This window comes from Ochlerotatus camptorhynchus, unplaced genomic scaffold (assembly GCF_037179485.1).
Source record: "Ochlerotatus camptorhynchus isolate MF236.1 unplaced genomic scaffold, CSIRO-AGI_Acam_v1.1 ptg000037l, whole genome shotgun sequence".
NCBI classification, from domain to species: Eukaryota; Metazoa; Arthropoda; class Insecta; order Diptera; family Culicidae; genus Ochlerotatus; species Ochlerotatus camptorhynchus.
Genome location: NW_027040528.1, coordinates 2112499 through 2138382, shown reverse-complemented (window position 1 = coordinate 2138382; position 25884 = coordinate 2112499). Strand labels below are relative to the sequence as shown.

Sequence of the window (25884 nt, the reverse complement as noted above, 5' to 3'; positions counted from 1 at the left end):
CCGTATCGAACGACAACGGCCAACGATGCGTGAACTTTGCAGCCTCTCGAGGAATGGTAGTTCGAAGTACCTTTTTCCACCGCAAGGATATCCTCAAAGTCACCTGGAGATCACCTGACCAACACACAGAAAACCAAATCGATCACGTTCTAATCGACGGGAAATTCTTCTCCGACATTATCAACGTCCACACGTACCGCAGTGCGAACATAGATTCGGAGCACTACCTAGTTGCAGTATGCATGCGCTCAAAACTCTCGACGGTTCATAACACCCGTCGAAGTCGAACGCCGCGACCCAACATTGAGCAACTAGGGGACGCCGGAGTTGCCCAGGACTACGCGCAGCTTCTCTTGAAGATGGCTGGAGGGACATCCGTTCAGCCATAGGTAGTACTGCTGCAGCGGCACTAGGTACTGCAATCCCGGACCGAAGAAATGACTGGTTTGACGGCGAATGCAAACTGTTAGTAGAGGAAAAGAATGCAGCACGGGCGAGAATGCTGCAACACCGCCCAAGATTTAATGTGGAGCGATACAGACAAGCGCGGAACAGACAAAACTCGGTTTTCCGAAGGAAGAAGCGTCAGCAGGAAGACCGAGATCGCGAGGCGATGGAAAATCTGTACAGCGTAAACGACACACGGAAGTTCTACGAGAAACTAAATAGTTCGCGCAAAGGCTACGTGCCGCAAGCCGATATGTGCAAGGACTTGGACGGTAACCTTCTCACGAACGAGTGTGAGGTGATTGAGAGGTGGAGGCAGTACTATGACGAGCACCTCAACGGTGAAGCAGCAGAAAACGAAGGTGGCACGGCAACAGACCTTGGAGCACGCGGAGAAGACGACAGGCTACCGGCCCCTGATCTTCAAAAAGTTGAGGAGGAGATCGGTCGGCTGAAGAACAACTGGTGTAGATCAACTGCCAAGTGAGCTATTGAAATACGGTGGTGAAGCACTGGCTAGAGCGCTGCACTGGGTAATTGCCAAGATTTGGGAGGAGGAGATTTTACCGGAGGAGTGGATGGAAGGTGTCGTATGCCCAATCTACAAAAAGGGCGACAAGTTGGATTGCTGCAACTACCACGCAATCACACTGCTGAGCGCCGCCTACAAGGTACTTTCCCAAATTCTATGCCGCCGCCTGTCACCATTTGCAAGAGAGTTCGTGGGACAATACCAGGCGGGATTCATGGGTGCCCGCGCTACCACGGACCACATTTTCGCGATTCGGCAGGTTCTGCAGAAATGCCGCGAATACAACGTGCCCACACATCATTTGTTCATCGATTTCAAATCCGCATACGACACAATCGATCGAGATCAGTTATGGCAGATTATGCACGAGTACGGATTTCCGGATAAACTGACGCGATTGGTCAAGGCGACGATGGATCAAGTGATGTGCGTTGTTCGAGTATCGGGGACACTCTCGAGTCCCCTTGAATCTCGAAGGGGGTTACGGCAAGGTGATGGACTTTCGTGTCTGCTATTCAACATCGCGTTAGAAAGTGTGATCAGAAGAGCTGGGATAGACACGAGTGGCACGATCTTCAAGAAGTCCATCCAGCTTCTTGGCTTCGTCGATGACATTGACATCATGGCACGGAACTTTGAGACGATGGCGGAAACGTACATAAGACTGAAAGCTGAAGCTAGGCGGATTGGACTTGCCATAAACACATCAAAGACAAAAAACATGAAAGGAAGAGGTTCTAGGGAATACAATGTTAGCCTCCCACCCCGAGTTCAGATTGACGGTGACGAAATCGAGGTGGTCGATGAGTTCGTGTATTTGGGCTCACTGGTGACCGCCGAAAATGATACTAGCAGAGAAATTCAAAGACGCATTATGGCAAAGAATCGTGCCTACTTTGGACTCCGGAGGACGCTCCGGTCGAATAAAATTCGCCGCCGCACGAAGTTGACTGTCTACAAGACGCTGATTAGACCGGTGGTGCTCTACGGCCACGAGACCTGGACTATACTCGTGGAGGACCAACGCGTCCTTGGTATTTTCGAACGGAAGGTGTTGCGTACCATCTACGGTGGAGATGACGGAACGTGGAGGAGCCGAATGTACCACGAATTGCACCAGCTGATGGGAGAACCATCCATCGTCCACATTGCAAAAATTGGGCGACTACGGTGGGCTGGGCACGTAGTAAGAATGCCGCACGACGACCCAGTGAAAATGGTTCTAGAAAGCGACCCAACAGGAACAAGAAGAAGAGGCGCGCAGCGGGCAAGGTGGATCGACCAAGTAGAAGGCGACTTGCGGACCCTTCGCAGACTACGAGGTTGGCGTTGGCGTGTGGCCATGGAGCGAGTAGAGTGGAGACGACTTATTCGGACAGCAGAGGACAACAAGGCCTTAGTCTGATTGGTAAGGTAAGGTAAGGCTTCGAGCAGATTCCGTCTCATAACATAAATCTACAATGCATCCAGTTTTCTCCAGACAATGTTCAGAAATCCCTCGAAAATCTCGATTCAACGAAAGGACCCGGAACGGACAGCCTGCCTCCTGTGCTGTTGAAAAACTGTGCCGCTACGCTTGCGTCGCCCATCGCTGCTATTTTCAACCGACCGCTCCAAGACAGAACGTTCCCAAATGCATGGAAAACGGCATCCATAGTACCGATCCACAAGTCTGGAAATAGAAAATGTGTCACCAATTATCGTGGTATATCCATACATTGCACTCTCAGTAAGATGTTGGAGAAACTGATCCACACAGCTCTCTGCAGAGTTACTGCCCCGATCATCTCCAACAGCCAGTACGGTTTTATGAATCACCGCTCAACGACATCAAACCTAATGTGTTACGTGTCAGCGATATCACGTGATATAGCATCAAAACAGCAAGTGGATTCGGTTTACGTCGATTTTGCGAAAGCTTTCGATACAGTTCCGCACAACCTCATCATTAGCAAAATGAATCGTATTGGATTCCCCACCTGGATCACGGAATGGCTCAACTCGTACCTGTCTGACCGCAATGCTTTCGTGGTGGTAAATTCCGTACGTTTCACGACCTTCGACACTCCATCTGGCGTACCACAAGGCAGTGTTCTCGGTCCTCTTATTTTTATCATCTATGTGAATGACTTGTGTGAGCTACTCTCATCGTCCAAACTGTCTTATGCTGATGACCTAAAATTTTGTTCGTGTGATTGTTTCTCCTGCTGACTGTGTTGCAGTACAAGAAGATATAAATCGTTTGCTCCCCAGTCCGCATCGTGCTCTCTTGCCGTGCGGATCTATTTGCTTTTTGCTGAAGGAAGTGTTACTACTACCTAAAGCTACAACAAATTTAAACAGCACTTTTCAGTGCTCAACCTGTAAAAATTTTCTACCTTGTTCAACTCTTATTCCTCTTCGATCCTTGTTTGGACCCTACCCGAGGTAATCCTTCTTGGATATCGATTTGGAAAATTCCTCTTCGATCCTTCAGATTCTTATAGTAATCTGCTTGGAAGTCGATTTGGATAAAAATTTACTGCCGCCATGGCGCCTAAACGCAAAAGAAAGGGGCAAACTCTTGACCCCCCTTCTGATGAAATTAATTTGAGTAATCAATTTGATTTGCTCACGGATGATGAGAATGATCCATCATCCAAGAAAAATTCTAGTAAACTTTCCCGGCTTAATGCCAAGAAGGAAAAGATTCCCCCTATTGTGATAACCACTACCGATTTCCATGCTCTTCGCATGGAACTTTTGAATTTCGTGAAAGTTAAGTTTTCACTACAAATTGGACGTCGGGGTGAATGCCGCGTATTGGCTGAAACCTTGGACGGATTTAAATGTCTTCTCAAGTATCTTACTGAGAAGAAGCACAAATTTTTTACTTACGACACCAAAACTGAACGTGTGTTCAAGGTTGTCATGAAAGGACTGCCCAGTGGTGAATCCCTGGATCAGATCAAAGATGAACTGGCAAAATTACTTGGAGTTGTGCCACTCCAAGTAATCAAAATGAAAATGAAATCCCGTCCTGGCGATTCGCGCAACGGGATTTCTAATGATTTTTATTTAGTTCACTTCAAGTCTAGTGAACTAAACAACCTTAAGGCCTTAGAAAAAGCTAGCCTTATGCTCCATGTCCGAGTGAAGTGGGAACACTTCAGGAAGACTGGAGGAAATTTCCAAAACCTCACCCAGTGCCGTAAGTGCCAGGGATGGGGTCACGGAACTAAAAATTGCTACATGCCAGCTAAATGCATGAATTGTGGTGATTCCTCTCACGCAAAGGATGACTGTCCTGTGAAGGAAGATCCTAAGAAATTTAAATGTTCAAATTGTGGTGAAAACCACAAATCCAATTTTTGGGAATGTAAGACTCGCAAAGCGATCCTACAATTTCGTTCTAACCGTCAGGTAGGAAACGCTTCACGTTTCCGACCAGGTACAAATTCCTCTGCTGTTAACAACGGTCAGCGAGGAACAAATTCTACATTCTTACCCGTAGGTACAAATATCTCCCCTGCTTCAAATGTTTCATCTGTACCTACTCCCCTCGCTGCTAACAATGTTCAGCGAGTTAATGGAGCTACCTATGCTGCTATTGCAGCGGGTAGAAATCAAAATACTAACCAACGTTCTAATGGAAATTTTGACAATTTTGACTTAGGAAGCATTACTGCCCCCAAAATGGAATTTTTACAGAAATCATTAATTGACATGATTTCTGATATGCTTAAATCTAACTCCATGTTTGATGCTATTCAAACTGGAGTAAAATTTGCAAATAATATTGTCATGACTTTAAAATTCAGTAATGGATTTTAAAGCATTAAATATTGTAAATTGGAATGCTCGATCTCTTAAAGATAATGAAGACGAGCTATTTAACTTTTTAAGAGTTCATAACGTGCATATTGCCGTTATAACTGAAACGTTCCTTAAACCTGCCCATAAGGTTAAGAAGGACGCAAATTACTTGATTTATAGAAATGATCGTCTTGATGGACCCTGTGGTGGCGTTGCCATCATTATTCATAGACGAATCAAACATAAAATTCTTTCTTCATTTGAAACCAAAGTTTTTGAAACTTTGGGGGTTTCTGTTGAAACAAAATTTGGACAACTTACGTTTATAGCTGCCTATTTGCCATTCCAATGCGTAGGCCAGCAAAAGAATTTTCTCAAGGGTGACCTCCAGAAACTTACCCGTCATAGGTCTAAATTCTTCATTATTGGTGATTTTAATGCAAAACACCGCTCATGGAATAATGCTCAAAGCAATTCCAATGGTAATATTCTGTTTGATGATTGTTCTGCAGGTTATTACACTATTCAATATCCAAACAGCCCAACATGCTTTTCTTCTGCAAGAAATCCCTCCACTATTGATTTGGTCTTAACTGATTCATGTCAACTTTGTAGCCAATTGGTTACCCATGCTGACTTCGGTTCTGATCACCTTCCAGTAACTTTTGAAATATCCCAAGAAATAATTTGTAATCCCAACAGCTCTACTTTCAATTACCATAGAGCTGATTGGGAGCAGTATCGAACATTTATGGAATATAACTTCGATCCAAACATTCCTTTGCAAACCAAAGATGAAATTAATTATGCTCTTGAATCTCTGACTACTTCTATAGTTGAAGCAAGAGCTGCCTCAGTACCAAAATGCGAGGTTAAATTCGATTCAATTATAATAGACGATGATCTTCAGCTCTTGATCCGTCTTAAAAATGTCCGTAGGAGACAATATCAAAGAACACGCGATCCTGCCATGAAAGTTATCTGGCGGGATTTGCAAAAACAAATTAAAAAGCGATTCTCTGCCCTGAGGAACAAAACTTTTGAAAATAATATTTCTAAATTAGACCCGAGTTCCAAACCCTTTTGGAAACTCACAAAAATTTTGAAAAAACCTCAAAAGCCTATTCCAGCGCTTAAAGAAGGTGGTAAAATTTTGATCACAAATTTGGAAAAAGCTCAGAAACTTGCTAAGCAATTCGAGAGTTCCCATAATTTCAGTTTGGGTCTTACTAGTCCTATTGAGAATCAGGTTGCTTGGGATTTTCTGAATATTTTCTCTCGGGAAAATATTTTTGATGATTCCTGGGGGACTGATTTGGACGAAGTAAGGTCTATAACTAAAAAATTTCAAAATATGAAAGCTCCAGGTGATGATGGAATTTTCTATATCCTCATCAAAAAACTCCCAGAGAGTACCTTGTCTTTCTTGGTAAAATTATTTAACAGATGTTTCCATTTGGCATACTATCCTGATAAATGGAAAAATGCAAAAGTTGTTCCAATTTTGAAGCCGGATAAAAATCCAGCTGAAGCTTCTAGCTACCGTCCAATAAGTTTGCTTTCTTCAATAAGTAAACTTTTTGAAAAGATAATTTTGAATAGAATGATGCTTCACATCAATACGAACTCAATTTTTGCAGATGAGCAGTTTGGATTTCGCCATGGGCATTCAACTACTCATCAACTCTTAAGAGTTACCAATTTAATTCGTTCAAACAAATCTGAAGGCCACTCAACTGGAGTTGCTCTTCTAGACATAGAAAAAGCATTCGACAGTGTTTGGCATGAAGGTTTGATTGCTAAATTGAAAAAGTTTAATTTTCCACTTTATATTATGAAATTAGTTCAAAATTATTTAACTGACAGAACTCTTCAAGTAAATTATCAAAATTCCAAATCTAATCGACTACCTGTTAGGGCAGGAGTTCCTCAGGGTAGCATTCTTGGGCCTATATTGTATAACATTTTCACTTCGGACCTCCCTGATTTGCCTCAGGGTTGCCACAAATCTTTGTTCGCTGATGACACAGGCATTTCCGCTAAAGGAAGAAGTCTTCGTGTTATTTGCAGCAGACTGCAGAAAAGTTTAGATATTTTCTCTTCTTATTTACAAAAATGGAAGATTTCTCCCAACGCTTCCAAAACTCAACTTATAATATTTCCACATAAGCCCAGGGCTTCCTTTTTGAAACCTAGTAGTAGCCACATAGTCACTATGAACGGAGTTCCAATTTCCTGGTCAAACCAAGTGAAATATCTTGGATTAATACTTGACCATAAATTAACTTTTAAAGATCACATTGAGGGCATTCAAGCCAAATGTAACAAATATATAAAATGTTTGTATCCTCTTATTAACAGGAAATCCAAACTTTGCCTGACGAATAAACTTCTAATATTTAAACAAGTTTTTAGACCGGCCATGCTTTACGCTGTACCAATATGGTCTAGTTGCTGCACTACCAGGAAAAAAGCACTTCAAAGGATTCAGAACAAAATTCTGAAAATGATTTTGAAGTTGCCTCCCTGGTACAGTACAACCGAAGTACATAGAATTTCGAATGTTGAGACTTTAGCACAAATGTCCAACAAAATAATTAATAATTTCAGGCAAAAATCGTTGCAATCCTCAATTGCAACGATTAATTCCCTTTATACTTAGATAAGATTTAGTTTTAGTTTTTAGTTTTAAGATATCAATTGTTATACTGACATGCAGGTTAAAAAACCTGTTTAAAATAACAAATTGCCAAGACATGAACAATGTAAAAACACTTAGATATATATCATAACAATTAAGGCTGGTACGTTACTGCAGTAACTGGAGCACCTAGGTTAAAATGAAATGTAATTTATTTTGAATGTGGAACAAATAAAGAGTTAAAAAAAAAAAAAAAATAAATCGTTTGCTAGTCTGGTGCGGTGACAACGGCATACGCGTCCACACCAAAAAATGCAAAGTGATATCCTTCACCCGTAGCAATAGAGTTACTCTTCATCCATACTGCATGGGACCGGATTCCCTAGAGCGTGTAAACTCAATCTGCGATCTAGGCCTTACGATCGATTCCAGGTTAACGTTTTGCGAACACATAAGCATCGTAACTGCCAAAGCATACACTGTGCTTGGTTTCATTCGTCGTCATGCTTCTGGTTTCACCGACGTTTATTGCCTCAAGACACAATTCTGCTCGCTGGCTGGTTCGTAGTATCTTAGAATATGCTTCCCCAGTGTGGTCTCCATTTTACACTACGCATATTCTTACGATTGAACGGATTCAAAAAAGCTTCATGCGGTTTGCTTTACCTCAGCTCCCATGGAATGATCCAGTAATTCTTCCCAGTTATCCAGACCGATGCATGCTGATTGATTAGGAATCTCCCTCAGCAAGGCGTATCAAATTGCAACGACTTTTCATCTTCGACCTAATCACCGGCAATGTGGACTGTCCCGAACTGCTGGAACGGATTCCATGGAACATTCCTCCTCGTAGATTTCGTAACTCCCCATTACTGGCAATTCCATTCCACAGAACTAACTTTGGATTCAATATCTGTTTTAATTCATGTTTGCGTTCCTTTAATGATGTTTGTAATGAGTTTGTAATAGAATAAGAGGTTTAGATTAAACAAGTTTTAGTTTTAAGTAATCAGTCTGTACGAGGTAGTCGAAGACGGTGTGCAATAAATGAAATCATGAGGTACTATTTTCAAACGACCCACTGCTAGGAATTTCGAAAAACTTACCATTCGAGTGTTGTTCTAGGAAGTGCGAGTTTAACCGGCTGTTCTCGAGCAGGTTGGCAATGTTCATCGGATCCGCTGCAGGCACCGACGAGTGTCCGTTGAGTAAAAAGGGTGGAGTTTGCTGTTGTGCTGCCTGCTGTTGTTGGTTCTTGTGAAAGTCGAAGAACTTTGACATGTTACCCGCGTAGATGTGATTGATGTCGGAGTGTTGCTGCTGTTGCTGCTGTAAACGCTGATGAGTCTGCTGTTGGTGTTGTTGCTGCTGCTGCTGACTCAGTAACCTACTATTAAGTTCGTTTGTGTTGTGAAAGTAATCTGAGTAATCTCCTGAAACGAGAGGAAAAAGTGTATACCATCAGCATTTAGGACTGAGGGGGATTTACGGAGGACGCTAAACTTACCATTAAAGCCATTGAATTGCGTCCCATTCAGTCCACTGTTGATGAGGTTACGCTTCTGCAGTTCCTGCATGCGTAAGAGCTCCTCTTGATGCTCAACGTCCAGTTTGTTGCGCATCATATATTTGCTAAAGGCGGCCTCCCAATCATCGGTATTGCCAGTGCCAAGACCTGCGAGGCTCTCGACACTACCGTTTCCAAGACCGAGCCCACTCAGCTGTTGCTGCAGGTGCAGATTGTTCAGCAGATGATGCTGCTGTTGTTGCTGCTGCTGTTGCTGAATGTTGCCCAGATTCTTGAGGATCTCTTTTGTGTGCTGCTCGTTGGTATCGTTGGTACCGCTGAGGAGATCCGGCAGCTGGGAGGATGTGAGACCAGTGGGCTGGTTACTATCCAGATTACCACCCACAACTGCGGAAATAGAAGAAAGAATTGCATTTAGTCTCAATGATCCACGCCTTTTAAAACGATTGCACAACTTACCACTATCCAGTTTGTTGTAACTGTACGGATCGAGCGTGCTGTGAGAGAAGAAACTGCTGTTGTCATCGAAAATGCCCAATTTGGAGAATCGCGATGTGGCGTTGTCAATGAGACTGTTGGTCTTGTTGAGACCATTTGGCGGCGACTGCTGTTTGCTGGCCGTCGAAGTCGTAACGGTTGTGGTGGTCAAATTGACTCCATCTTCCGCACTGCCAAACAGTGACGACGATGACGAACACGATATCACCGGATCTGTACTGCTGCCACTCTTGTCGTCAGAGCTGGAAACGGCCCCGGACGACGATAGGGGAGAGGAGGAAAAGGTGGTAAAATTGATACTACTACTACTAATACCATTGGTGATGGCCTGGATGCTGCTGGGAGCTGTCGTGATGGCGCTTTCCTCTACGGATAAGTTACTGGTTGTACTGGCCGCCGTAGGGCTTCCAGTCGTTATCACATTGTTCACCGCAGTTAGTGGATCGGGGAATGCACTAGGCGAGCTCTTACCGCTGGGCGTTTCACTCAGTGTGCTACCACTGTCGCCGCCGGCATGCGACGAACCGCTGCTGCTCAACGAAGGTGTATCCGTTTTGCCATCGTTGTCCGACGACAGTGCATCATTGTCCAAATCCTCAAAGTCCAGCTCGTCGTCATCGTCATCCAGATCGTCCAGGTGCTGTACGCTGGCAGACTTGCCTCCGTTAGTGGTTATACCATTTGTGCTAACACACCCATTGACGATGATCTGTTTGAGATGTTTGCTATTGTTCTGAACCTCCTTACCCAGGTCTTCCCCATTGGCTAGACCGGCAACGACAACAGCGGCGGACCCCTTGCCATTGCTGCTGCCGATAACCGTTGTACTGGCGGTACTGGTAGTACTAGACGAATTGCTCACCGTTCTGCTGCTGGCAACGCTGTTGGCTCTGCTAGTCACCGGAATTGTACTATCTTTGCTGCTACTGCGGTTGGAATTCTGTTTACTGTGACTATCTTTGCTACTGGTGTGCTCTTTGCTGCTGTGATGGTCGCGCTCCGTATCCCGACTGTTCCGGTGCTTCCGGCCACCTTTCGATCGGGTTTTCTCATGCTTTCGATCGCTGCGAGTTGCATTCTCCTTGTTGCTGCCACCGACTGAAATGGTACGGCACAACGAATGAAATCAGTCGTGTTATTATTGGATGGGAAATCGACTGGAAGCGGCAAATATTTCCAATTTGGAGTGAGTGTTAGCATCGGGTTGTGTTAGTCGGATTAGTTTTTCAATATGGCCAATCTTTTCTGCTGGAACAGAAATCTCCTATCGCACGGACGGTTTCATTACGAAAATCGAGTGTTAGTATTCGAGTACTCATACACACAAACCACCACCGGAAACAGACAAGCTATGCACGCGCACACTGAAAAAGAACTCCGAACCGTGATGATCAAATATATAACTATCAAAACAAATGAGCAGGATGACACTTAATACACAGATTACTCATTTCGGAGGGGGAGAGAGTTACGAGGTTTCCAGCGTTCCAGATATAAGACTGGATTTTTTTGTGGCTATTCTGGAGGCGGCAGTAACCGAGAGCCTGTCTTATTAAACAAAAAAAAGGGATGAAAGGGTCATAGCAATCTACCAATTCAAGTACCTTCTCAAGCAACATCTGTACTATACGTATAGACTTCGTAGAACTTCTTTGGCTGAGCAGATTTTCTAGGTATGCATCTCACATTAGAAACGAAACTACATTCTACCGCTTACGGTGAAAGCCCCACAAATTACCAGTTCACTTTTTGGGACCTCGCTTAGCGCAGTCGGTAAAGGCACAGCTATAATGCAAGACCATGCTGTGGAGGCAGCTGGGTTCGATTCCCTGTCCGGCCTACGATTTTTGGCAAAAATGGTACAGGCCAAGAAAGCTCTCAGTATCTTCCTGTGGAAGTTTCAGCTACTTCCTGAGAGAGTTTCTAAGGATGTTTATGCAACTTCGTGAGTAGGTTCCAGCTACTTCCTATGGAAGTTTGAGCAGCATTCTAACAAAGATCAAGCTTCTCCTTGAGAAAGATTGAGCAACTTCCTCCGAAAATTCAAGCAGCTTCGTGAGAAAGTTTGAGAAATTTCACGTAAAATGACTAGCAAATTTTTGAGGAAGTTCGATTGGCTTCCTTGAGAAATACAGGGCGGACTCGATTATCCGGAGTCTTGAAAAAAATTTCACTCCGGATAATCGAGCCCTCCGGATAATCGAGCCATAAAAAAAAATATTTTTTTTTTGGTCTTATGTGGTCTCATTTAATGTTTTAGTGGCTCCATTGAACGCTTTTGAAGGATTATGGAATCGGACCACTGGTTTTGTAGATATGGCCGGAACAAGTTTCGGCGTTTATGGGCCATGAGGCTAAATTTGACTTGAAAGGAACAAAACCCATTAAGCGACACATCAAATTAAATCAAAATTCGATAACCAGATCAATGGTGGAAAAAATTAAGTACCTTGGACCATATTGGCCACTTTCGGACAAGTTCCAGGTGCCCCGGGAAAGTGACCAGAATCGGACTTGGATAATAACCTATCATGAGGCACATTAAAATCTCGAGATCCTGACCAGATAGAAAATTACTGTCTTCGGCAAAGTTTTTCTAGAGATCATAATCTTTTCGCTGGTGGAGAGAAGTTCAGAATTTTCTCTCTACGTAGCGCTAGAATACATGTGAAATTATCGCATGTGATATATCTCGAGATCATGACCAGATAGAAAATTACTGTCGACGACAAAGTTGTTCAGAAGGTCAAGGCCTTTTCGTTGGTGGACAGTAGTTCAGTGTTTTCTCACTTCGCGGCACTTGTATACATGTAAAATTCTCGCATAAATAAAATATTTCTATATCCTTACCATATAAAAAGTTACTGTCTTCGGCAAAGTTTTTCAGGAAGTCCAGATCTTTTCATTGGTGGAGTAGTTCAGAAAATTCTCACTACGTGGCGCTAGTATATACATGCAATTTTCGCATATACAATAGCTCGAGATCCTGAGCAGATAGAAGTTACTGTCTTCGGCAAACTTGTTCAGGGTGTCAAGTAGTTTTGGCTGGTGGACAGTTGTTCAGAATTTTCTCCCTACTCGGTGCTAGTATACACATGGAATTCTCGCATATACAATAGCTCGAAATCCTTAGCCGATAGAATGTTACTGTTTTCGGCAAACTTTTTCAGGGGGTCAAAAATTTTTGGCTGGTGGACAGTAGCCTAGAAATTTTGCACCACATGGCGCTAGTAAACGTGTACAATTATCGCGTATGCTAAGCTCGAGATTCTGAACAGGTAGAAAATTACTGTCTTCGAAAAAGTTGTTCATGAGGTCAATGCCTATTGCTTGGTGCACAATAGTTCAGAATTTTCACACTACGTGGCGCTAGTATACACGCGAAATTCTCGCATGTAAAATATCTCGAAATTTTGATCAGATAGATTTCTCTAGTGGACAGTAATTCAAAATTTTCTCACTACGTAGCGCTAGAACACACGTGAAATTCTCGCATGTGGTTTGTTTCGAGATCCTGACCAGATAGAAAGTTACTGTCTGCAACAAAGTTATTCAGGAGGTCAAAGTCTTTTGGCTGGTGAACAATAGTTTAGAATTTTCTAATAAACTCTAGGCTTTAAACTCCTGAACAACTTTGTTCAAGACAGTAACTTTCTATCTGGTCAAGAACGTTAGGTATTTTATATGCGAGAATTTCACATGTATAATAGCATCATGAAGTGAGAAAATTCTGAACTACTGTCCACCAGCCAAAAGATCTTGACCTCCTGAACAACTTCCTATCTGATCAGGATCTCGAGATATGCATATGCGAGAAGTGTACATGTATACTAACGCCACGTGGTGAGAAAATTATTAACTACTGTTTACCAGCCAAAAAGTCTTGACCCCCTAAACAACTATGCCGAAGACAGCAACTTTTTAGCTGATCAAGATCTCGAGCTATTGAATATGGGAGAAAGGCACGTATATACTAGCACCGCATAGTGAGAAAATTCTAAACTATTGGGTGACAAAAAGATCTTGACTTTCTGAAAAACTTTGCCGAATACATTTACTTTCTATCTGGTCAGGATCTAGAGACATTTTATATGCAAGAGTTTCACATCTATAGTAGCGCCGCAAAGTGAGAAAACTTTGAACTACTGTCCACCTGTGAAAAAGCCTTGACATCCTGAACAACTATGCCGAAGACAATACCTTTCTATCTGGTTGGGAACTTGAGATATTTTATATGAGAATTTCACGTGTATACAAGCGTCGCGTAGTGAGCAATTTCTGAACTATTGAGCACCAAGCAATAGGCTTTGACCTCCTGAAAAACTTTGTGAAAGACAGTAACTTTTTATCTGGTCAGGATCTCGAGATATATCACATGCGAGAATTTCACATGTACACTAACGCTACGTAGTGAGAAAATTCTGAACTACTGTCCACCAGCGACAAGGCTATGATCTCCTGAACAACTTTGTCAGAGACAGTAACTTTCTATCTTGCCAGAATCTTGATATATTCCATGTTGTAATCAATTAAGTCAAATCCCACGTAGTATGGTCACAGTTTTCGCGATTTCCATTTACATTTTCCCTATTATCCGCATTTTTTAGTTTAATCAAAGTTTAGCTTGTTTAGATTAAAACAAGTTTTTTGAGGAATACTCGCTGGTTTCAGATCGATTGGTAACTCAGCAACAAAATGGCAATGGAAAACTCATGTGTGTTGTACAAAGTACAACAGCGCGAGTAACGGAGGGTTAAAGGCCCTTTGGTACATATTTTTTTTGAGGATCTTCAAAAATTTTGTTCGGTTGCCATTCCCCCCCCCCTGAAACGTGACGTAATTAGTGAACGGACCATCATGAGATTCAGTTTTTGTATGTTGTTGTGGCACATGATATGTTTGATTCCTTTCAGGTCAAAGTTAATCCAAAACCCCTTAACGCCGGATTTTGTAACAAAGGCACACAAACACTTAAATATAGTCATTTCCCGATCTTGTCAGACTTAGTCGAACGATGTATGTTACTCGTCCTCGGATCGAAAGTCGGTTTTCCAAGCGGTTTATGAAAAATAATTTGCAAGATAGGTAAAAAAATATGACTCCGGATAATCGAGCCATTTTCTCCGGATAATCGAGCCCCGGATAATCGAGCCTCCGGTTAATCGAGCCTCCGGATAATCGAGTCCGGCCCGAGTAGTTTTGTAGGGATGCTCGACCAACCTCCTAAAGAAGTTTGAGCGACTTTTAAAAAATGTACGTCTATGGAAGTTTGAACAACTTCTTTAAAAATATCAAGCCTTAAGGGGGAAGCTTACCACCCAGGAAAAAACGTTTTGATTTTTCTAAAAATATTATTGAAAATGATATAGGGGAATTTACGTATTCTCGGCAATCTAAGCAGCTTCCGCTAGATAAAATTGATAATTTAATAGCAGATTTTTGGCGATATAATACATTTCCTCTATGTATTTTTTTCAGGAAAGTTAGAAAAAGAAATGAATTTTCTTGGATTTTTGATATATTTTTCCAATAATTTTAGAAAAATCGCAACGAACCGGGAATTTTTTTAAAAACAAAATGGCGTTAAGCGTAATTTTGAGCAACTTTATGAAGAAATTAGAGCAATATCCAGGAAAAAATCGTGAAATTTTTAGACGAAGCAGCTTTCTGCGGTAAATCGAACACTTTTCGAGGATGTTCGATAAACTTGCTTAAAAAGTTTGAGCAACTTCTTGTATAAATTTAAACATTTATCTCGGAAAGTACAAGCCTCTTCGATAGAATATTCAAATTACTTCATGTGATACCCTAGCAGCACACTTGTCGCAAAACGGTTGTAGCAACTCCTATGCGAATAATTCCGGGCCCAATCAAGTTGCCGCAACTTTCAAGACGGGACTGTGTTGCTTGGGTTGTTGAGGTCGTTTCCTAAGAATATTCAAGCACCATTATGAGAAAGCTAGATAAATGTCATGAGATAAGTCGAACAACTTCCTAAGAAATGTCGAACAACTTTCAGAGAAAGTATGAGCAGCTTTTTTAGGAAAATCGAGCTACATCCTGGGAAAAAAAAACTCTACATCCATCGTGTGATGAACCAGTGTACGACTGAAAATTGCTTCGTTAAAGACAATCAACCAACCCTGGATTAATTTGAGGGCAGTTTGAGCACTCTTCTGAAGTAAATCGATACAGGACTTAAGAAAGTTTTAACCACTTCCTGAGGAAATTCGAGTCACTCTAAAAAAAAAAGTTCAAGCTACTCTCAACGGAAGATTGAGTTACATTCTGTTGAAAGATGAGCAACTTCTTGGGAAAAATATTGGCTTCCTGGAACAGGTTGACCAATTTCTTTGGAAAACAGTTTGAGCAACATCCTGAAATCATCATGAGAAGATCGAGTTGGAGCCATTTTTCAGGGGAGTTTGGACACAACTACGATAGTTCAAACAGCTTATTGGGAAAGATTTCGGGATGTCGGTGAAAGTTTGAGCAAATTCCAGCGGTATTTTAAGCAACTTCCAGCGGTATTTTGAGTAACTTTCAGTGGACGTTTGAGCAACTTTCAACGAAAAACAGTTGTAGCAACTCCTATGTGACTTATTTCGGTCCCAATCAACTTGTCGCATCTTTTCAAAACAGGAGTGTGTTGCTTGAGTCGTTGAAGACACTTCCTAAGAATATTCAAGCATTATTCTGAGAAAGCTAGAGAAATGTCATCCAGTGCAACAACAACAGCTCAAGCGGGAGTATAAGCAACTTCCAGTGGGAGTTCAAGCAACTTCCAGAGGAAGTTTAAGCAACTTCCAGAGGAAGTTTAAGCAACTTTCAGAGGAAGTTTAAGCAACTTCCAGTGGAAGTTTAAGCAACTTCCAGCGGAAGTTTAAGCTACTTCCAACGGAAGTTTAAGCAACTTCAAGAGGAAGTTTAAGCAACTTCCAGTGGAAATTTAAGCAACATCCAGTGGAAGTTTGGACAACTTCCAGTGGAAATTTGGGCATCTTCCAGTGGAAGTTTAGGCAACTTCCAGATGAAATTTGAGGAGCTTCCAGAGGAAGTTTGAGCAACTTTCTGACGATTATGTGAGCGATTTTCTAATGAAGATTTAGCAACTTGCTGAGGGAATTTGAGCGACAACCTGAAGAAGAGTGAGTTGCTTGTATTTTAAGCAATTTTCAGCGGACGTTTAAGCAACTTCCAGCGGAAGTATGAACAACTTTCAACGCAAAAGGGTTGTAGCAACTCCTATGCAACTTATTCCGGTCCCAATCAACTTGCCGCATCTTTTCAAGACAGGAGTATGTTGCTTGAGTCGTTGAGGTCACTTCCTAAGAATATTCAAGCATTATTCTGAGAAAGCTAGAGAAATGTCATCCAGTGCAACAACAACAGCTAAAGCGGAAGTTTTAGCAACTTTCAGCGGAAGTTTAAGCAACTTCCAGCGGATGTTAAAGCAACTTTCAGAAGAAGTTTGAGCAAACTTCCATTGGAAGTTTAAGCAACTTCCAGACTAAGTTTAAGCAACTTCCAGAGGAAGTTCAAGCAACTTCCAGTAGAAGTTTAAACAACTTCCAACGGAAGTTAAAAAAAAACTCCAACGGAAGATTGAGCAACTTCCATCGGAAGTTTAAGCAACTTCCAGCGGAAGTTAAAGCAACTTCCATTAGAAGTTTAAGCAACTTTCAGAGGAAGTTTACGCAACTTTCAGATGAAGTTTAAGCAACTTCCAGCCGAAGTTTAAGCAACTTCCTGCGGATATTTGAGCAACTTCCAGCGGAAGCTAAAGCAACTTCCAGAAGAAGTTTGAAGAACTTCCAGAGGAAGTTTGAGCAACTTTCTGACGATTATGCGAGCGATGTTCTAATGAAGATATAGCAACTTGCTGAGGGAATTCGAGCCTAACCTGAAGAAGAGTAAGTTGCTTCCCAAAGAAAGTTTGAATAACTTTTTGAGGAAGATTGAGCAGCTTCCAATGAAAATTAGAGCAATTTTCTTAGAAATATGGAACAACATTTAAAAGATGAACTAGCCTTCGGCTATTTTACTGAAGACTACGGAAATGGTGTTGAATGACTTCATCAATTCAACTTACATGTTAACGCATCCAATGTCTAATTTTCAGTTTGCGTATCAATCTGGAAAATCAACAGTTACTGCTCTCCATACTTTGGTAACTAAAATCGAAAAATCACTTTCAGTTAAAGAAATCGCACTTTGTTCATTCTTGGATATTGAAGGAGCTTTTGACAACGCATCCTATTCTTCTATGGTTGACGCCATGAAGAAAAGGAACTTCGACACGCACATCGTCAACTGGAGTCATACTATGCTTGCAAAAAGAAAAGTCACTTCTGGACTGGAAAGCTCATCTATAACAGTAAAGGCAACGAAAGGCTGTCCTCAAGGAGGAGTCCTCTCACCACTAATGTGGTCTTTAGTTGTAGATGATCTTCTAAGAAGCCTAGAGGCGAAAAGTTTCGAAGTTGTGGGCTTTGCGGATGATATAGTCATCGTAGTTAGAGGAAAGTTTGACGCTATCATTTCAGAAAGAATGCAACAGGCTCTAAAGTTTACCCAATCTTGGTGTATTAAGGAGGGCCTAAACATTAATCCGTCAAAAGTAGCAATCGTTCCTTTTACTAGAAAGAGGAAGTTCAACCTAAAGGAGTTCAAGCTTATATCTTAGTGAACAGGTCAAATACCTAGGAGTTATATTGAATGCCAAGTTGATTCCAATTCTCAGATTGATTCTGTGATCACCCTGTGGTTATGCTTCAAAACTGTTGGTAGAAAATAGGGTTTGAAACCAACAATGACAATGTGGAATTAAACATCAGTAATCCGTCCAAAAGTAACTTATGCTTCGTTAGTGTGGTGGCCAAAAACGAAAGAGGCTACCGCACAGAGGAAGCTGGCAAAACTACAACGTCTAGCATGTATTTCTATAACGGGTGCGATGCGCAGCACCCCATCAAAAGTGTTAGATGCAATTCTCAATCTACTGCCCTTGCATGAATACGTGCACCTAGAAGCGGAAAGAAGTACTCTAAGGTTCAAAAGGTCTAAAAAGTCATGCCTGGTGACCTGGTTGATCACCTTAGCATTTTACAATACTTCCAAAGAGGACTAGTGATGAGTATGAATGGAGACTGGATGAAACCAGAGGATAATTATGACACTCAACGTATGTGAAATGTTGCGTTCTGATTGGGAAGTCGGTGGTCCTAGCGTTCGTCAAGGCTCAATCATATTTTTCACAGATGGCTCAAAAATTGGAACACAAACAGGTGCAGGAATCTTTGGCCCTGAGAAAAATATGTCAGTAGCGATGGGACATTGTCCAACAGTGTTTCAAGCGGAAATCGTGGTCATACTTGAATGTGTAAGTGTTTGCCTAAGGAGAAAATATAGATGTGCAAATATCTGTATTTTTCTGACAGTCAAGCAGCACTAAAAGCGCTTCGTGCTTACAAATATACACCAAAGATTGTCTGTTGCGACAGCTGTGCAAACAGAACTCAGGAAACTTATATTGGGTTCCTGGACACTGTGGCATTGAAGGGAATGAAGGGGCAGACGATCTCACAAAATTAGTTTCCAATTCACCGTTTATTGGCCCAGAACCACCATACTGTGGAATATCAAACTGTACGGTAAAAATCGAACTCAAACGCTGGGAAGAACAAAGGGTGATGGCCAACTGGATGGCCGTCACGAAGTGCAACCAGTCGAAAAGATTTATAAATCCAAATGTAACAAATACCAAAAAGCTCTTGGAGCTCAATAAACAGGCTCTAAGTATATACACTGGCCTAGTAACTGGGCACTGTCCAAGTAGATATCATTTGAAGAACATTGGTCGGGTTCAACGCGATATCTGCCGTTTCTGTAGCATAGAACGTGAAACCTCGGAACATCTGCTCTGCAGTTGCGGTGCATTACAAAGGCGTAGATCTAAATTTCTTTGTACCTACTGTTATCTTACAACCTAGTGGAATTTGGTCTGCTAATCCTGGAAAGGTAGTTGGTTTCAAAAACCATACCATACCTGACTGGGAAAGGACGTGTCCAGGCAATTAGCTGTCCACTCATTAAATGCCCAGACAACCAGAAGTCGTATAACAATGTACAGACAGTATCGTAAATTGCTACAGTTTAAGTCAAAATCGCATATTAGAATGGCATACCTCGCATTATGTTTAAGTTAAATCGTATAGAATGCAAATTTCCGACTTATATGCGATGACTCATTTTTCCGTCGTACTGTATCACAAATTTAATCGGATTACATCGTAAGACTTTTCAAAATGGATTTGTTATTACAGATCAAATTGCATATGATGTTAAATCAACTCGATTAAAATTAAACGAAAATATGCACGTATATGGCCTCCACTTTTGTACGTATAAGCCATTTCTTTGCATTCCATACGACTTGTTTGTTTGTATATATGTTTGGTTATCACGAAAACAACTTTGAATATACGTGCATTCTGGTTGTCTGGGTGGTGGTCAGCTTGCATGATACGAACAGTAAACAGGGGTACCACAAAAGTTCAAATAATGGACGCAGTGGTTCAACTCCCCCCAACAAAAAAAAAGCCCTCGGCTACAAATCTCTATAATAAAGATTTAAAAAAAAATGGAGCAACATTTTTAAGGAGATCAATTCAAGTCGTTTCGAGTATCTTCCCTCGAGAGTGTGAACAACTTTTTGGAAATGTGTATCTACCAAACAAAGATTGATCTATTTTCAGTTGCATGGAACAATATTCTAAGGATTACAGAGATTAACAAGCTTCTTTAGAAAATTTAGAGTAACTTCCTGGAAAAGTTAGAGTAGCATCAGAAGATAATCGAGCAGCTTCCTGAGAAATTTCGAGCAATTTTCTGTGATTCAATGGGCACCTCCATGGGACAGCTCTAGCACCTTCCTAAGCTAATTTAAGCTACTTGTTTAGGATTGATTGAACTGCTTCATTTCAGACACTTCCTAAACAAATTCGACCTACTTCCAGAGGAAGTTTGAGTAGTATTCTAAGAAATAGTGACCATGATCGCATGAAAATGTGAGTATCATAGTTGAAGATGCTAATTTCAAATAACAGACTAAAGTGGTAATGCTTATACGATAGATGAGGAGATGAAAGTATAGAATTGATAGTTCCGTTAGGGTAAGGCAGTGTGAAAATTGCATATAGAGAGTAGAAAGCGAGCAAGGACAACTTTAGGAAGGTACAAATCGGTACTCTACCCGTGTCCCCTCGAGATCGTCAAGTCGACGATGACAGGAGCAATTTCCAATCCAACGACTGGATGCCTTCCTTCAGATAACAACTTAAGTGCGGTAAAAATCGATAGAACTGTTTCAAACACAACGTCGGTACTTGAGCGTGTCGGTGATCATCTCTTTTTGCCAGTGGTGGCGGAGGAGAATACCCCTCACCATCCCTCTCCAACGGGGGAGTTTGGTAAAGAGAGATAATCAAACCGATTTGTACCTTCCTAAAGTTGTCCTTGTTCGCTTTCTACTCTCTATATGCAATTTTCACACTGCCGTACTCTAACGGAACTATCAATTCTATACTTTCATCTCCTCATCTATTGTATAAAAATTGCCACTTTAGTCTGTTATTTGAAATTAGCATCTTCAACTACGTAAATCGTTGACTTCACGCAGAAGTAATACTAAACATATAGTCAAAGAATGAGTATCATCTTTAAAAAAAAAACCTCTAAGGCATTGTAAGACATCCCCCTTCCCTAAGGCATGCTCTTATTGGGAAAATAGAGCATCTTCCTAAACAAGTTCGAACAACCTAATAAATAAGTGCAAGCATCTTCCTAGAATAGTTCAACTCAAACTCATGGGAAACATGTAGCAAATTCTTGATGAAATTCTTGTCACTTCGAGAGACTGCTTGATCTAGGTCCAGATGAAGCTAAAATTACTTTCTAAAGAAGAGTCCTGGAGATCTAGGATATGGTGCCTTCACGGTACCTTTAAGCCGTATTTTCAACACCAACCACCAAACTGATGGAGCATACGTCACCAAACCGACCCACGCATACACATACCGTGCAAGTATATATCGAACATTAAAAGAGTTAAGGGCAGTCCTGGAAAATCATTAACATTCATTTCGTGTTTTCATTTACATTCATTTGCCTTTAACTTTTGTTATCAACTCAATTCCGTGAAATGGTGTGTGATGCTTTTGTTGGTCTTGATATTAGCTTGTGAATAAAGTACAAACAGTTCCAACTGCATTTTCAGCTAAATATTGCATTCTCTTAACACTCCGAATACGATGCCTCCGAAAAACGTGTAACGGCAAGTTTGCAATGGCACAACTTAGCCATTTCTTAATGAATTTCAAAAATTGTGGTACCTTTAGAATTCCTAGGGTTTCTAGATGACTTTGATTGCAAAAAACTTGAAAATAGAGTCGTCTACTTTTTTAAAAAGCGAAAAGAGTTGTTACACGTTTTTTTGAAAGGTGTGTTTGTAGGGTTTTGCAAGTGGTGCAAGATCTGTAATTTAGATTAATGGGCACAAATGTTCACAATTAGCCAGAATACAGTCATGGTTCCTATATATGGATCCTGGAGACAACGGAACGGTCCTCGAAAAATCCGGAACATCCGTAAAAATGGTCAATCCATGATCCTGATCGTAGAGCTCTGCGGTTTTTTTGAAAACATTAGGAACTGTGATATAAACAAATATTTAGGGTCGTGACATAAACATGAACCTGGATGTCCATAGGACCGTCCTCCGGAAGATCCGGAACATCCGTAAAAATGATCAACCCATGAAACTGATCCTAGAGCTACGCGTTTTTTTTAACATTAGGATCTGTGATATAAGAATGAATTTGGGTCATGGACCAAGATGGCCATCGGACCACCAGCGGAAGATCCGGAACATCCGTAAAAGTAGTAAATCCACGATCCTGATCCTAGAGCTCCGCGTTTTTTTATAAACATTAGGAACTGTGATGATAGAAAGAATTTGGGCTTGTGACATAAACATGAACCTGGATGTCCATAGGACTGTCCTCCGGAAGATCCGGAACATCCGTAAAAGTGATCAACCCATGAAACTGATCCTAGAGCTCCGTGGTTTTCTTGAAAACATTAAGAACTGTGATGATAGAAAGAATTTAGGCTTGTGACATAAACATGAACCTGGATGTCCATGGGACCGTCCTCCGAAAGATCCGGAACATTCGTGAAAGTGGAAAATTAACGAAACTGATCTTAGAGCTCCGTGGTTTTCTTGAAAACGTTAGGAACTGTGATATTAGAATGATTTTGGGATCGTGACATAAACATGGACCCAGATGGCCATCGAAACGTCCTCCGCAAGATCCGAAAAATCCGTAAAAGTTGTCAATGTATGGAACTGATCCTAGAGCTCCACGGTTTTTTTTTTCGAAAACACTTGGAACTGTCATATATAAATTAATTTGCAGTCGTGACATAAACATGTACCCAGAAGGCCATGGGACCGTCCTCCGCAAGATCTAGAACATCTTTAAAAATGGGCAACCCTCGAAACTGATCCTAGAGTTCTACGGTTTTTTTCGAAAGCATGTGGAACTGCGATATAAGAAATATTTTGGAGTCATGACATAAGCATGGACCCAAATGGCCATGGGGCCATCCTGTGGTAAGTCCAGAACATCCGTAAAAGAGGTTAATCAATGAAACTGATTCTAAACATTAGGAACTGTGATATAAGAATGAATTTGTGATCGTGACTTAAACATGTACCCAGATAGCCATGGGACCGTCGTCCGCAAGATCAACAACATCCGTAAAATGGTTACTCCATAAAATTGAGAGGTGGAAGCATTACTATGGCGAGCACCTCAACGGTGATGCAGCAGAAAACGAAGGTGGCACGACAACAGACCTTGGAGCACGTGCAGGAGACGACAGGCTACTGGCCCCTGATCTTCAAGAAGTTGAGGAGGAGATCGGTCGACTGAAGAACAAGAAAGCAACTGGTGTAGATCAACAACCAAGTGAGCTATTAAAATACGGTGGTGAAGCACTGGCTAGAGCGCTGCACTGGGTAATTGCCAAGATTTGGGAGAAGGGGATATTACCGGAGGAGTGAAGCAAGGTGTTGTATGCCCAATCTACAAAAAAAAGCGACAAGTTGGATTGCTGCAACTACCGCGCGATCACACTGCTGAGCGCCGCTTACAAGGTACTCTCCCAAATTATACGCCGCCTGTCACCATTTGCAAGAGATTTCTTGGGCAATACCAGCAGGAATTCATGGGTTCATATTCGCGATTTGGCAGGTTCTGCAGAAATGCCACAAATACAACTTGCTTACACATCATTTGTTCATCGATTTCAAATCCGCATACGGCACAATCGATCGTGATCAGCTATGGCAGATTATGCCCGAGTACGGATTTCCAGATAAACTGACGCGATTGGTCAAGGCAACGATGGATCGAGTGATGTGCGTTGTTCGAGTATCGGGGACACTCTCGAGTCCCTTTGAGTCTCGAAGGGGGTTACGGCAAGGTGATGGATTTTCGTGTCTGCTATTCAACATCGCGTTAGAAGGTGTGATCAGAAGAGTTGGGATAGACACGAGTATCAAGACAGCTTCTTGGCTTCACCGATGACATCGACATCATGGCACCGAACTTTGAGACGAAGGCGGAAACGTACATCAGACTGAAGGCTGAAGCTAGGTGGATTGGACTTGCCATCAACACGTTAAACACAAAATACATGAAACGAAGAGGTTCTAGGGAAGACAATGTTAGCCTCCCACCCCGAGTTCAGATTGACGGTGACGAAATCGAGGTGGTCGATGAGTTCGTGTATTTGGGCTCACTGGTGACCGTCGAAAATGATACCAGCAGATAATTTCAAAGACGCATTATGGCAGGGAATCGTGCCTACTTTGGACTCCGGAGGACGCTCCGGTCGAATAAAATTCGCCACAAAGTTGACTATCTAAAAGACGCTGATTAGACCGGTGGCCGTCTACTGCCACGAGACCGTGACTATACTCGTGGAGGACAAACGCGCCCTTGGATGACGGAACGTGGAGGAAGCGAATGAACCAAGAATTGCACCAGCTGTTGGGAGAACCATCCATCGTTCACATTGCAAAAATTGGGCGACTACGGTAGGCTGGGCATGTGGTAAGAATGTCGCACGACGACGCAGTGAAAATGGTTTTCGAAAGCGCCCCAACAGGAACAAGAAGAAGAGGCGCGCAGCGCGCAAGGTTGATCGACCAAGTAGAAGGTGATCTGCGGACCCTTCGCAGACTACGAGGCTGGCAAAGTCTGGCCATGGATCGAGTAGAGTGGAAACGACTTCTTCGGACAGCAGAGGACAACAAGGCCTTAGCTCGATTGCAAGCCATAAAATTGATCCAAGAACGAAAAACCGTGGAACTGTGATATTAGAATGAATTTGGAGTCTGAACATAAACATGGAACCGAATGACCATGGGACAGTCCTTGGGAAGATCCGTAAAAATGAACCTGGATGGCCATTGGAACGTCCTCCAGAAGATCCTGATCATCCGTAAAAGTGGATCATCGATAAGACTGTGAAAAAACCGTGGTTTTTTTTCGAAAACTCTTGGAACTGCGATTTAAGATAGAATTTAGGGTCGTGACATAAACATGGATCTGGATGGCCATGAGACTGTCCTCCAAAAGATCGGGAACATCCGTAAATTTATCATACTGAGAAAATGATCCTAGAGCTCTGCAGTTCTTTTTTAAATACTGTGATATAAGAAACCTCTGGATCACTTTTACGGATGTTCCGTATCTTCTGGAGGACGGTCCTATGGCCATCCAGGTCCGTGTTTTTTTAATCTTTATTAAGGAGACTTTCAGCCCTTGGCTGGTTCGTCTCCGGTACGTGTTTATGTCATGACCCCGAATTCTTTCTTATAACACATGCTTTCGAAAAAATGTAGAACTCTAGGATCAGTTTCAAAGATTGACCATTTTTAAAGATGTTCTAGATCTTGCGGAGGACGGTCCCATGGCCTTCTAGGTACATGTTTATGTCATGACCGCAAATTAATTTATATATGAAAGTTCCAAGTGATTTCGAAAAAACCTTGGAGCTCTAGGGTCAGTTTCATACAATGACCACTTTTACGGAATTTTCGGATCTTGCGGAGGACGGTCCGATGGCCATCTGGGTCCATGTTTATGTCACGATCCCAAATTCATTCTAATATCGCAGTTCCTAACGTTTTCAAGAAAACCACGGAGCTCTCGGATCAGTTTCGTGAATTTTCCACTTTCACGGGTGTTCCGGATCTTTTGGAGGACGGTCCCATGCCCATCAAGGTCCATGTTTGTGTCACGACCCAGAACTCATTCTATCATCTCAGGTCTTTGTGTTTTTTTCAAAAATTGCGGAGCTCTAGGATCA

At 42.0% G+C, this 25884-nt stretch overlaps 1 protein-coding gene across 6 annotated transcripts in view; it reads right to left on the bottom strand.

Moving 5' to 3' along the window:
• Cnot4 (CCR4-NOT transcription complex subunit 4) overlaps positions 1-25884 on the bottom strand; it is a 117858-nt gene that overhangs the window by 15242 nt on the left and 76732 nt on the right. For all 6 annotated transcript variants that reach the window (XM_065233925.1, XM_065233943.1, XM_065233952.1 and 3 more), the window contains exons 7-9: positions 9403-10539; positions 8923-9330; positions 8522-8848 (exon numbers count right to left, since the gene is read on the bottom strand). In XM_065233925.1, the coding sequence (XP_065089997.1) occupies positions 8522-8848; positions 8923-9330; positions 9403-10539 (1872 nt within the window). The remainder of the gene's footprint in view (positions 1-8521; positions 8849-8922; positions 9331-9402; positions 10540-25884) is intronic.